The 14,534-nt window shown below is 40.9% G+C and overlaps 1 protein-coding gene across 1 annotated transcript in view; it reads left to right on the top strand.

Moving 5' to 3' along the window:
- Window positions 1–12,507, top strand: part of OSBPL11 (oxysterol binding protein like 11) — a 38,687-nt gene extending 26,180 nt beyond the window's left edge. Inside the window, exons 8-13 of the mRNA XM_063400902.1 lie at window positions 1,698–1,838; window positions 3,825–4,320; window positions 5,674–5,860; window positions 8,466–8,648; window positions 9,262–9,415; window positions 10,834–12,507. Of these exons, the coding sequence (XP_063256972.1) occupies window positions 1,698–1,838; window positions 3,825–4,320; window positions 5,674–5,860; window positions 8,466–8,648; window positions 9,262–9,415; window positions 10,834–10,911 (1,239 nt within the window). The 3' untranslated portion in view covers window positions 10,912–12,507. The remainder of the gene's footprint in view (window positions 1–1,697; window positions 1,839–3,824; window positions 4,321–5,673; window positions 5,861–8,465; window positions 8,649–9,261; window positions 9,416–10,833) is intronic.
- The last annotated feature ends 2,027 nt before the right edge of the window (window positions 12,508–14,534 follow it).

Raw genomic sequence — 14,534 nt, 5'->3', positions numbered from 1 at the left:
TAAAATGCAAGGGAATGCTGCCTAACTGAAATTCATGACACTCTCAAAATAGGCCCAAGATGAACTGCCTAAGCAGACAAAAGATGAAATTGCTGGTCTTCAGCTATTATATTTCCCTTTTTTTTCTAGGTCTTGTTGCATCTGTTTTTCTTAATCTGAGCAACTCTCATCATTTGACTGCAGAGTGGCTTAATGCATTTGAAATACAGTTACAGTCTGTATCATTTTCAGCTACAGTCTGTATCATTATAACTGACAAAATGGATTTGAATTGCAAAACACTGAAATAAAAAACCAGCAGGGATTATGATGAAGAACATGTTTTCCTAACTAAGCTAGAAAATCATAATTACATCCTCTTTATGCTAGTTGGTTTCACACAATTGTTTGCCTGAGACTTTGTAACTGTGAAAAGATAATGTGCTGTTTTATGTCTCTGCAATAGCACTGGTCTGTCTTAGAGCAAAATCGAAATGGAAAAGATTTTTTTTTCCAGTTGCTATAGTTTATAGATTTTTAAATGGGTCAGAGTAGTTACTATTAAGTTTAAAAAAAGATGAAACAAAACTGAGAGCTTTCAACTAAATCACATGATTCCTTCCTTTCAGTAATTAAGCTAGTCACAGTTTGAGTGCTTAATGTATTTGAGGTATGACTGGTGCTATCACTCCCCATAGGTGTTTTCAACTCCCTTATTTCTGAGAGAGAACACCATAGCATCCTTGGAAAGGAGTCACCTCTGTGATACTGCACTTGTTACCAGGATTTGTGCTCTGTGTGAGGGCTCGGCCCCCTGTTTTTGGTGGTTGAGTGTTCATAAATCTGCCTTTCTGTCCTGGCAGCTGCTCCAGGACAAAGGGCTTTGCTTAGGCGGAGGCATATTGCTGCTTTCCCGTGGCATTCAGTGCCTCTCCCCTGTGCATCTGCCTCCCTCCAGCTGTTTGCCCCAGGAGGAGGCAGCTCAGAGCCCTAGGAATGCCACCATCCCTCCCCCCTGAAGCGTTTGACTTTCTGCTTGTGCTGTGGTGGTTGTTAAAATGGTGCAGATAGAATTTCTAGTCTGTCTGCTTTAGCTACACAGACACCAACCAGCACCTGCAATTTTGTATGCATGGGATTTTCTTATTTTATTGAAACTACTCCAAGTTACTGTTTTTCTTTCACTGTTACATATTTGCACTCACAGCAACATGATAATGCTTGTGAAGCACAGCTGGTAGATACCAGGCATGATGGTAGTCATGGAACTTGAAACTACAGTCTGATACAGCCTTTGGAGCAGTGACAGCAACACTGGAAAGGCTAAAGTAGTGTGGAGGTGGAGAGGGTTATTGAGGTGGTTGGAATTGCTGCTAGCTTTTGCTTTGCTGTTTCTGTCACATGCTTGACATTCTGTGAACACACAAAACTTACAGGAATTTCTTTTAAGCTTTTTTCTTTTTTTCCATGCCCCGTGTGGGAGAGGGTGAGAAATCTGAGCCTGAATCCTCCAGATGGAATCTGCACTGAGTTATCTTCATATCCATTCAAATTCTTCAGCTGCTGTTTATCTTGGAAGTAAATTCCATTGTGAAGCTCTCTGCAGGGGTTTATTTAGTCTTTTTTCATACATGGAGAGTTAAATACAATATGAAGTCCTTTTTGAATACTATCTGACCAGTTACATCTTTGAGCTAAGTTTATGGCTTTTATCCCAGGAACCTGAAGAAATAAATCCAGATGAGGAGCTGGAGGATATCTGTGATGATAAAGAAGATGATCTAGGAGCGGTGGAAGAGCAGCGCAGTGTTATCTTGCATCTTTTGTCTCAGCTGAAACTTGGCATGGACTTAACAAGAGTAAGTAACTGAAGTGTGAAGACTGGCTGCAGTAAAAGTGAAATATCATTTAAAACTCAACTCCTGTATTTAACTAGTATTAAGTCTAGTATGAAAGTGGCCAGTAGCAACTTCAGGTTCCAAGATTTTGGATAGGTTTAGGTGAAACGTGCTGACCTCTGTCTTTTCTATTACCTTCTTTTTGTGTTTTCTACTGTGTTTTTGTTGCCTTTCCTGGAATGGACTGTTTTCTTTCCAGTGTTTGAACCTTAGTCTTTTCATGCTGTTTTCTGCAGCCTTCCCATATTTTTCTTTCTGCTTTCCTTCCATGATCTCTTTTTCATCTTGATAATGCTTTTCCACACAAGCTGTATAACCCTACACCTGTGTCCATTTTGCTTCTGAAAAGAAGTTTGCTTTTGGTTCCCCCTTATCTATCTTTAGATGCCTGTTTAAGCCTCTTTCCTATTCTCATTTCTGTGTTTGCTCACGAGCAGGGAAGAACAAAGTTACACTGGAGAGAATTGGATTTAACACTTGAGTGCAGATCTCAAAAGCAAGCAGCTTGGAAAAATTAACACTCAGGTGCTATTAGACAACTTGAGCAGCAAATCTGGGAAAATCAGGCTGTTACCAGCTTATGTTCAATTCATTCCTGTAAAGACTTTTTGCCACAAGCACTAGGCACTGTGAAATCAAAAAATGGATTTAACAGTAGCATGGAATGAGGAAAACTCTCTTGCAATTACAGATTATTGGTTTTTTTAAACCTATGTTTTTTGAGCACTAGCTACATAGCCCCTAGAAACACTTGTATTGTGCAGCTTATGTTTCACAACTTGAGAAGGAAAATGAAAAGGTGATGGAACAGGCTCTGTCTGTGGCTCTGACTTAAACCCCTGCTGCTTTACAAGGAACTGATTCAGTCAGTCTTTCACTTACATTAAAGGTTGGATTTAGGATATCTTTTTCTCTTAGTTGGAACAAATTGTCGAGCCTGTCTCCCAGTTTTGACTTTTGGCTGTGTGGGGAGAGTTGTGTTTATTTCAGAGGAGACAAAGCACTGAAGTGACAAACCTGGCTTCAAAACAGGTAATGAAATTGTTAGAATTGTACTCAAGAGGTAGGGTGAAGTGAAAAGACACTTAATACTCAAGTTTGATGTTGCAACGATGAGGCAAGTGTATTCAGTTTAACTTGAATGTGTATTAAGTCTTATGTCTGTGCTTTTTCTCTTTGAATGCAGCTGATTTAAATGGATTGTCTTGATCATGCAATCATCTTGATTGCATGGTTGAGATACTCTGTGTTACTGCTTACAACAGTTAGTTATGTCAGTTAAGTGAGTTTGGCTATGTGAGGCTTGTTCCCACTTCAGAGAAGGAAAACACTGATGATATCCACAGCCTTTCACTTTAGGGGATTGCCCTTGGCTCAGGAAGGACAGGCTTGCTGGTTTTTATAGTGTTGAATTAACTGTGGAAGTATAACATACCTCTGCTCAGAGGCACAAGGTCAACCCGTCCTGTGCTGCTTCTCCTGGATGTTTGTCTAGTTGCTGTGTGGGGAGAGATTCTGCAAGCTCTCCAGAGCTGGCATAGCATCTCAGCTTTCCTCTCCATTAGTCCAAACCTTTCCTGACTTCTGCTCTGCACCTTCTTTGCTGTAGTTCCAGTTCTTTCATGCTTGTTTTCTTTTTGACAGCTATATGGGACACAATATCTGTTTGCAGTTCTTTCATGTTTTGGGGGTTTTTTACCTGATGCTCATTGCCTTTCAATCTCTTTAGTCTTTAGTACTCACTGGGCTTTTTTCTCCTTGTAAATTGTTTTCCTGGAACTTCCGATCGCCGTATTTTGCTCACATCTTACAAGAGGAACAAAAAAAGTGCACTCTGGAAGTGTGGTGTCCCAAAGAGGACAGAATCCTCCTCCCAAGGACTTCTCTTATAAAATGCCTATCTCTGTTTTCCTCACTAGAGCCTCGTGGCTTTTCTTCTGTTTCCAGGTTGTTCTCCCCACATTCATTCTGGAGAAGCGCTCGTTGCTGGAGATGTACGCGGACTTCATGTCCCACCCCGATCTCTTCGTGGCCATCACGAACGGCAGCAGCCCCGAGGAGAGGATGATCCGCTTTGTGGAGTATTACCTCACCTCCTTCCACGAGGGCCGCAAGGGAGCCATTGCCAAGAAACCCTACAACCCCATCATCGGGGAGACCTTCCACTGCTCCTGGAGGATGCCCAAGGGCAGCGTGGCCACCGACGCTGGCGCCAACTCTGCTCACGCGCCCTCGGAGCAAGGAACTCTGCCCAAAGATCCGGAGGGCCAAGCAGAGCCGGACTATTACACGGTGAAATTCGTAGCTGAGCAAGTGTCCCACCATCCTCCTGTCTCAGGGTTTTATGCTGAGTGTGTAGAGAGGAACATGTGTGTCAATGCCCACGTGTGGACAAAAAGTAAATTCCTGGGAATGTCAATAGGGGTGACGATGGTTGGCGAGGGTAAGTGTAAATTCTGTCCTTTGTTCATCAGAAGTTTGTTAAAATACTATTAGTTTGATAGCAAATTTGATGTTATATTCAAAAGATACAAGTTGTCATTGTAAACAGCAAATTTTTATGTGGGAGGGAAAAACAGAAAGGTTTAGCTTTGCCAAAAATCACGATTATATTTGGAAATAAAATACTGACTTCTAAGCCAAAAGTCAATTACTGTGACGTAAACTGATATTTATGAATTAATTTGAATCAGACATTTATTAAATAGAAGTGTTGTTGCATTTCTCTGTATCGCACTTAATCTTCCTATGCACATTTTGTTTTTCTTTAACTAGAAAAATTGGATGCTTTAGGGAGAGAGAAGGGTAACTGCCCTCAAATTGTAATTTTTCTTTAGTTATTGATATTTACTGCACAAGATGAGACAGCCTCTTCCACTGTGTATTTTGTCCAGTACCTGGGGATTTCAGGTACTTGCATATAAACTACACTCTGGACAAGGGAATGCCAGCATATGTGAAGGGCACATCTTTGCCTGTACAGGTAATTTCTGAAGTTGATGTCTCTTGTAGGGCTTTTCTCAAATCACACCTTTTTTTCAGAATTTCCCATGTTGTTTGTGCTGATGTCAGACAGGGGTACTGCGCTCCAGAGGCACGGGCTGGGGCAGGCAGCAGTTACATGTTGTATTGTGTTCTTGTAAGGGCAAGAGGGAGTGCTTGTGCTTTTGGTTTCTTTATAGGAATCAAACCTACTGATCTTACAGCCCAAAGAAAAATTCTAATATTTTATGAGATTCTTGACATTTATTGCAAAAGTTGCTGTCAGGAAAGAGTTGGATTTATCTTGGCAGAGAGGTGCAGTAAGGAGAAACGTCTCTGCTACCTGCCCTCAGACTGGGGTGTATTATAGGTGTATTATAGGAGAGGAAAGCAGGAGTATTAGCCTTCGTCAGGATCTGCACTTCAGGGAATTAATTTATTATTTCCTTTTGTGAGCATGAGTCTTTTCTTGCTGTGCTCCAGAGCCATCAGTAAGAGAGTGACCAGCCTGTATATGCACTACTGAAAAGTATGTGCATAGCATGAGATTGTACTTTATGGAATAATATTATTGAGATAAATGTTTTTTCCCAAAAGAGACTTAAATGCACATTACTCAAGTTAGTACTTCCAGGAAAATGTTTGTATCTGGGATCTAATAAATGTCACTCTTGTGTGAGTTTAATTTTCTTTTTTTTGTGTGAGGGGCTATGAGGAAAATAGCCTGATATAGTATTGACTGTTTGTTTCAACAACTTGTTTGGCCTTTTTTGAAATGGTACTGGTTTACAGATTCTTGTGTTTCTTCACACAGGTGTCTTACATCTCTTGGAACACGGGGAAGAATACACCTTCTCTCTGCCCTGCGCATACGCCCGCTCAATTTTAACTGTTCCTTGGGTAGAGCTGGGAGGAAAAGTCAACATTAACTGTGCAAAAACTGGGTATTCTGCAAGTATTAACTTTCACACCAAGCCCTTCTACGGTGGCAAATTGCATCGGTGAGAACATTTTGTTTGTTTGAAATGAGATTGATCTCACTCCTGGAGAACTGAAGCTTACGTGTAGCTCTGGTTCACTTGGTGCAGTTTGACAGTGACACATCATTTGGGGATTTTTCCATGGCTCAAGATGTATCTTCCACTTTGCCATAGCTACTCTTGTGTCCTAAGAGATAAGTTAGAGGATGTAGTTTTTACATCAGTGATCTAATTTGGAAACTGTTTTGTTATTTGTCTCCCTGAAGTTAGTCACAGATGTAGAGGCTTTTTAAAGAGAGATCTGTTCAAGGTACTGTAACTATTGAAAATTTGACATGGTGATGATTGGACCTTGCCAAAAGAATCTCTTGATGGGAAGCAGCAGTGTTGTCATGGTTACTCAGAGCGCACAGGAGTTGCTATGGCAATGGAATGGATTTTTTTGTAGAGTGACCCGTGTTGTTAGACCTCAGCTGGATGATGGCTCCTTGGTCCTGTACCTCTTTAGCTGGATGAAATAGAGGATAATGATAATGGGCAGGTAGACATGGATCAGTCATGCCAAGATTACAAATAATTGCCAGCAGTTTTTTATCACTAGTGCAGGATCAGGCAGATACTATGGTGTGCACTGCTGGCAGTGGTTGTGTGTCAGAGCAAGGCAACCTGGAGAAATACAAGTAATGAGAGTTCAATGGAGCAGTTCAATACTGCACATCAGTAGTGAGTGATGTAGCTTTGTTTGCTTTCAGCTGAGCAGAGGCAGTAATTTTGAGATTGATATTAAAATACTGGATGTCAGTATTGTCTTGTTACCATACAATGCTTGGAAAAAATCAAGCTGTTAAAGTTGTAAAGAAGTAACTGCAGAGTCTGACCAGGCTGATCCCTGGCATCCTGCGGATTCAGGCTTTTCAGACATCTCCTGGGAGGAGGACAGGCCACTCCACCATGTGTAATAGCTTTGGTGAGGTGTGGAAGTCACAGGATGAGAAGCAGCATAAACTTAAGGCTGCTTGCTTGTCAGCTGCTCTGTCTGCTGTTTTCAGTAATTGTTAGTGCTTCTTAACTTCCAGAAAAAATATATTGTAAATGTGCTTTTATTGCTCATGTTTTTTTCAACAAATCTTAAATTTTTGTAATGGAAGACTGTGTGAAAAGCATATACTTATGGGTTTTCAAGGTATTTCTCATTAAGTTAATTTAGGTTTGAGCTGCTGGACAGTGCTGTGACACAAGTCCTGGCAGCTGCCTCCTGCAGTGAGCTGGTTGTGAGCTTTCCCCCCTTGCCCTGGAGATTCCCTCTAGGTCTGCATCTCTAGTAGTCCCTTCAGCTGGCATCCAGTATCTCTGTGCTGGAAGGTAAATGATACTCATTTCATTGCTTGAGAGATAAATTTCTCCATGCTGATGCCAGGACTGGGGAGGACAGGTAGGTGCAGGCACAGTGGGAAGTGACTGGTGTGTGTGGAAGAAGGGAAGTGGCACTCGTGTCCTGTGCTCCCTTTTCCTCTGAGTGTGGCACCAAGCAAGGTGGGAGCACAGAGTGCTGCTTTCTGCTCTCCAGGATGCAGTTTTCAAAGGGTTCAGAACAAGCTGGTGATGTGCAATTCAGATGTTGTCAGCTGTACACAATGGAATTGTGGAAGGAGATATAGCCTGTGCTTTGTGTGAGCACTGATGAAATGCAGGAGGGCTGGAAAGTGGTGAGCTTTAGGAAGGTTGTGTACAGGTAACTGCAGTTTAATTGGAGATAATATCCCTTGTGAATCCTGCAGCACCTTACAAGTGAGAATGTCCCAAGTCTGGTTTGCACAGTGCACAGACCAGACTCTTTTATTTCTGTTTCTGGGAGAAAAGTTCTGTTTGAGACTGGAAATTTGCTTGCCAAGCAATACTCAAAAACTGGGTCAGGATGAAGTGGGTGTCAGAAGACCTTTGTACAGGTCTTGAAGTTGAGAAGAAAAATATGCATCAGTGTGTGTAATTATGGTGATACTTGAGCATTATGCAACACTTTGAATGAAATACTGCATTAGAAAGACATTTTCCTTATCTTGTTATTGGCAGAGGTTTCTGTGGAAGGGACAGGGAACAAAAGCAGTTCTCCTGATTTCCAGTTTCCTACCTTGCTTTCTGCCTTTGTGTGTCTGCTGCTTATGTGAGCAACATGAAAATGGGACCACCTACATAAGAGGGGTGAAATGTAAAGATGCCAGATGAAGTGCCAGCAGATAGTGAGATATATTCTTGCTAGAAAGTTCAGTTTTTATTTTTTAATTCTGAACTATGTATCTGATGTGATATTTCAAGTGGAAATGATCAACTGCTTGTTCTATGTGAATCAGCCTGAGATTAGTTTCTTTTTCATTTTCAATTTCCTTAAGAGGCTTTAAACAAGCTGAAGCCAAAAATGGAGTTTCCTGGGTAACTTGAAGAGAACTAGAGCAGTGAGCGAAAGTCACTTTGCTCTTTGAGCTTCTCCACACAAATGCAATTCAAATAACTACCATTTTTCAAGGCAATGTGACAGGTTTGCAAACTCATTCAGGATTGAGTGATTATGCAAGGAATAGTCCTCAGGTTTCTTCATCCATGGCTTTTTAAAAATATTTTTTTTTCCTAGAGTCACAGGTGAAGTGAAGCAGAACATGACAAACACGGTGGTGTGCAGAGTGCAGGGGGAGTGGAACAGTGTGCTTGAGTTCACCTACAGCAACGGGGAGACCAAATATGTGGACTTGACAAAGCTCTCTGTGACCAGAAAACGAGTCCGACCCCTGGAGAAGCAGGGCCCCTTTGAATCTAGGTAGAGTATGTGTTTGCTCTTGTCTGACCCTTTTTGTCCTAAGCAGTCTGGTGAGTGCCCTAGAAAAACCTGCAAATGTAGGTAGTATTTGTGGATAGTGTTAGCAGCAGTGATCCTGATTTTTTTATGTTTTCTAAAAATAAAAATCAAGAGAAAAAAAAAAAAGTGCAAAACCCTAGTGCAGGCTCATGGTTATTTATTTTTCCTTCTATTTATCAGCAGAGGGATTTTTCTGAGTTCACAAAGTGCTTACCAGAGAACAGAATCTCCCTATTAGTTTTGTTTTTACCCATCAGCTGCACAGCAGGGCAGCTCCTGACATCCTCACAAGAAGCTGCTTGTTGAATAACACGTCCAATAGCAGCTTTAAAGGGTTTGCAAACAGACATTAGATTGGCACTGCCAGAACCTCAGAGCCCTTCCTACCTGCTCCCAGTTGCTGGTGAAGCTCTAAGGCTTGGCCATGAGCCCTCACCTGCACTGCCATGCTCTGACCTGGGCTGGTTTGCCTTGTGTAAGTGGAGAGAGCGCTCCTGTTCCACGGTGATGCTGCAGTTTGAGGTGGCTGGCTGGGGAGCTTTTGGAACAGTGAAGTTACCAGTTTGTTTTGCAGGAGGCTGTGGCAGCATGTGACAGAGTCTCTGCGGGATGGAGACATCGATAAAGCGACAGAGCACAAGCGAGCCCTGGAGGAGCGGCAGAGGAACGAGGAGAGACTTCGTGCTGAAACAGAAACACCTTGGTGTACTAAATACTTCCTTAAAGATGTAAGTTTCCAAGCAGTTAACTGCTATTGATGAAGGAAGGTAGAAGCAGAGCTGTTAGGCAAGCAGGAGTACATCTGGGTCTGTGTCCTATCACAATGCGTATTTGGCCTTAGATCTTATAGTTTAACTTTGTGGGATCCATAGGAGTAAGGTGACATAAGGATTCCTCAGCAGGTAAAGGTGTGACTTCATTCTTCACTTTGTAAATGCTTGGATTTTGCATCAAAATGTTTTCCAGTTTTCTGGTTCCATTTCTTTTACCAAGCACTTCCTCAATGGCATATGGAAAAAACACCCAAAGAAAATAATCAGTAGTACTAATTTTGCTGAGGTTGTGTGTTTATGTACCCAGCATATTGCCAGCCAGAAGGAATTGAGTTCATTCTCAACTTACCACTTATTTTGTTCTTCTACATTACATTTTGGATTGAGCTTATTTGTTTAGTGTCTTAACCTGTACTTCAGTAATAGTAGTAGTAATAATAATATAGTAAGAGTTTTAACAAGGGGAAGTGCAGCCTGCCAGGAAGATTGGGGGATGCTGGTATGATAAGCTTTTCTTGTGATCCATGTGATGAGACCTTGCTTGTGTAGAGACATTTGCTGAGCCCTTTGCAACAGAAGAGTTCTTGAGTAAAATTAATTAATGAGTAAAATTAATGCTGTAGTAGTTTAGATTCTCCTTACAGTGAAAACTTTATCTGTTATACTGCAATAATGTAATTCCCTCTCTTTCTTCTTCCCATAATTGTGATCTAGTAAGGGTTTAGAACATAGGCTAAAAGGTTTTTTTCTCTTGGATGTATTCCAGGTTTGTTTTGTCAAGTTCAGGACTAGCTCCCATGAAGGTTTTTGTTCTCTAAAGCTGTTAGTATGCAAATCTAACGATACAACTATCTAACTTTGAGCTAATCATACTGACACTTCTCTAAAGAGTTAGTATGATTAGCTCAAAGTTATATAGTTGTATCGTTAGATTTGCAAAAGATGAAATTCTGTTGCTAGTCCAGGATACAGACATATTCAGAGAACATTTAAATGTGATGCTGAGCACTGCATTTCCGGGTAAGCAGTAGGGCAGAGGTAGAGCTGACAATTCTGGGTAGCTGCCTTCTCTGCTGGCTGCTTCTTTGGCTTCTGGAAGTAATTTGGATCACAGGGTTGAGGAGAGCAGCTTTGTGACTGGGTTAATTACAAGAGCAGTCCTCTCCCAGAGAGCTCAGTGGCTCAGCAGGAGCCTGCAGGTGTTCTGAAGAGGTGTCAGCAGCCTGCAGTGCTGCTCTGTGCCTCAACCTGTGGAGTTAAAGACACCAGCTCTGTCCCTCTGCTGTTCACAGCCATCAGTCTGATGCTTGTGTGAAGGCAGTTCTCCCAAGGCAGTGTCTTTATGATAACCATGCTTTCTCTTTAAATTGCAGGGAGATGGCTGGGTTTACCATAAACCCCTCTGGAAAACAGTCTGTGCCGCACAAACCCAGCAAACGGACAGTAACTAGAAAAAAGCTGCTTTAAGATGAGTTTTCTGATTTTCCTCTCCTTTTCCTCTGTCTCTCAGAACACAGTAATCACACTGAGTGTCCCCTTTTTATGTAATTGTGCAAGTTTAATGAGCATAAAGAAGTAACTATACTAGGGCACTTTAATGCTATTTAAAAAAAAAAAAAGGGTAAAAATCCAAGTTGTAGAGACAAACCTGCCAGGTACATTCAACCAACTTGTTTTTTTGTATGATCCAAGAGATTTTATCTGCATTGTGTAAGATTCTTCTAAGTAGATCTGATTGCAAAAGCTGCCTGAGAGAAGAAGGAACCTGTTGGATTTTAGAGTGACATAGGAACTCCTTTGGAATCTGTGTCAAGCTCTTTAATCACTGAATCCTCCTCAGTACACACGTAGACAACAGCAACAGAAAATTGCTGCTTTTATGCCCAGTAATTAACCTTCTTGGCAAAAACTGGAAGAGTGTTTGGAAGATGTGCCTGAAATCAGTATTAAGAAACAACTGGATCATGACGACCTTTTCTTCGGAGAGAATGCGTGCATGCATTGGAGGAATATGGGATGTATGTAGGGACTACTTTTCTTTTTTATGGATTTATAAAAGCAATTGGAAGTGTAACCATGGAGAAATTTTTCCTCTGAAACGTTTTAATATACTTGAAATAATTGACTTGAGTTGGAAAAGTAATTTGAACACTTTTCAGCTCTGATTTTATTAGATCTCTTTGAGTGACTGTTTTTTCTCAAGTTATAATATAATGAGATCTAGCCTGTTTTTTCTCCTCCAACTTCTCTTCCTGAGGACTAAGGCTTTCAAAATGAACAGAAAACGTACATTTTGTATTTAAATTTCTCTGCCCATCTAATAGTTTCAGAGATGAAGTATCAGTGTTACAAACTGTCCTTTGGGTTGTTTTGTTTTTTCTCCTGTGGTGTTGTTCAGAACAAAGGAGTGAAATGTGACCTTGAATACATGGACTGTAGGTCCTGGTTTTTCATCTTACTATAAAAAAACCCAAACAAACATCTGATTATGCTGAGGACTGGGTATTGATTTGAAACACAATCAGATATCAGGAAACTGTATTCAGGTACAAACATCCTTTTTTTTCCCCTCCTTTTTATAACTATTTTATTGAAGTCTAAGAATTGCTGGCAATTAAGAATAGTACTTACTATGGCTTTCGTTATTGTTGTAACTACAAGCTACCTTAATTTTTCCAACAGTGGTGCCTTAATCTGTTTTTTCTTCTGATGTAGTCTTCCAATCAGTGTATATAACATTATCTGCCACTTCCCAGCCATGGCAATGGCTGCACCTGATCCAGCATCATGAGAACTCACAACTGTGTGATCTGGTAAGATGTTTTCCATAGAGAAGATGCAAGTGTAAGAATGCATCAGAAGGTTTAAATAACCATGTTAACTTTCAACACAAACTGTAAATCATGCAAAAAAAAAAGAGTTGAGTTTATGCACAACTGTTTTGATCCTCTTGTACATTTTTTTTTGCTGTGAAATGCACTGAGATCTCAATGCAAGTCATAGTCTGTTTGTGAGAAGTGGGGGGGAATAATAAAGCTACAAAATGATTCATTTGTTCTGTCTGCTTTCCTAGAGATCAGGTGACCAGGAAATAGTAGGTGGTTGTTTTCTTTCATGCTGGAGATCTGTCTGGGCTTTCCTTGGTCCCAAAAGTGGGATATTTTGGCAGTATGTGCTTGAGTGGTAACTATTCTCCAGCAGAAGAATGTTTTAGACCCTACTTGTCTTGTTTGTGATATTCTAAACAACCATCCTGTTGTGATAGTTTTGGATATCCATTGGGCATTTTCATGTTTAACCTGGAATAAAAATAAAAATTAAAATAGTGGGATTAGTTCCTCCTTGTTTCTGGGTCTGCGGCACATTTGGCTCCTTGGCCAGTTCCAAGATTTGGGGTAGGAATCATGGTATTGTATGAAATTATTCCGTGGTTTGTCAGTACCTGCACCAAAATGGGGCTGGTAGAGAAACAGATTAACACTGTATATGTTTCATAGTTGTTTTATCTGTGTCACGTGGTACATTTGCTTTATAGGAACAGCAAGGGCTGTGGTGCAAGGCCCAGCTTTTAATATTGCAGTGTTCAGAGCAAAACCAAACCTTTTTCAGCTGAGCACACTCCAGGAATCCAACTTAAGCTAACTAAAATACAGACTTACAACTCAGTCACTAAACTCAGCTTAAATTTTTGATTTGATATTTTTCAAGGTCATGGCTGTAAATGAGACTGAAACCTCCCATGTTGACCATAAACCAATTTGTGTTCCTTATATAATACTATTCTTGAAGTTATTTCTCTTCCTCTCTCATCTGGTATGCTTGTGGTTTCACACTAAGAGAGCTGTTACTAATTTTGTTCTGTAAAAATCGACCTAGTGGTGAAGAAATACTTTGTACAATGCATGAAGTGATTTCTTTTAACATGGGGATGTTTCTAGGAAAAAAAGAAGGTAAAGCCTTCCTTTGCTCAAGTGATCGCCAGAACTGGAATGGTTCCTGATATGGATTTAGTTATGATGGAAATTTCTGCTTCTAGAAACAAAGGACACAGTTGAAATCTATTTAAAAGAAAAAATCTAGCCACTGAATATCCAGCTTAAATTGTAATTGTGATTCTTCTGAGTGTGGCAAACACCCTGCGGAGTAATGGATGTATTTTTAACTCAGACCAGATTTGATTCTCTTGCATAACTGATGTTGTTTCCATCCTGTACCTTCTGGAGCAAAGGGAAGGGCTCAGTGCTGCTTCCTGTGTAGATACTTGCTAGAACCACAGTGTGTTCCAACAGGGAGCATGGCAAAATAGGACATTGGCTTGTGTTACCATCTGTCTTTTTGGCTTGACTGGGCCTCACTGAAGTTAAGGGCAGAATTCTCATTGATCTCAGTGGTTTCAGACTCCCTGAATTATAAATAGATCTTGGATCTTAAATTTAAGTGGCTATCTTTAGAGGTGCTGTGCAGCCTGGTGCTGCTCATGGAAAACAGAGTGTGACAATTCAGCCCTGTTCAACACGGGCATTCAGGTGTGTAATCCTAATGGATTTGGGTTTTGTGGAAAAAACACACTATGCAAATTGGGTTGTTCAGGATTTTAGGCATGGGTAGGGGAAAAGATAAAGTTTTTTAGCATATTTATAGTATGAATTGTCAAGTCTAGGATGAAATCTGTCTCCCCAGGAGAATTTGGATTTCAGCCATCAGAATCAGAGGTGCAGCCTTCAATGTTTAGTTTGCACAGGCTGATCCCCCTCTGTCACCTGTGGGAAGAACAGGTCAGAGTGTCTTTTAAATCCTTTGGAGCTTGGAAGAACAAGTGAATACATTCATCAGTATGTCCAAACAACTTGGTGCAGAACTTGGTATGGAAATTCTGCACAAAATACTATGAGAAGGAAATATTGGACAGCCTGGAGGGGAGTTTGATGTATTCCTGCAGTTCTTTATCTCCATGACAGAAAAGCTGCCCTGTGCTGTTTCTCTTGTGCTAGAGCAGTGGTTAATATATTAAAGAAATGAGGCTGAAGCCAGGTGGGTTGGAAAAGGTGTATTTGTGGGGAGCTGGGGAGGGTGT

This window comes from Prinia subflava, chromosome 6 (assembly GCF_021018805.1).
Source record: "Prinia subflava isolate CZ2003 ecotype Zambia chromosome 6, Cam_Psub_1.2, whole genome shotgun sequence".
NCBI classification, from domain to species: Eukaryota; Metazoa; Chordata; class Aves; order Passeriformes; family Cisticolidae; genus Prinia; species Prinia subflava.
Note: the sequence above shows the minus strand (reverse complement) of the source record. Positions and strands in the feature narration are given on the sequence as shown.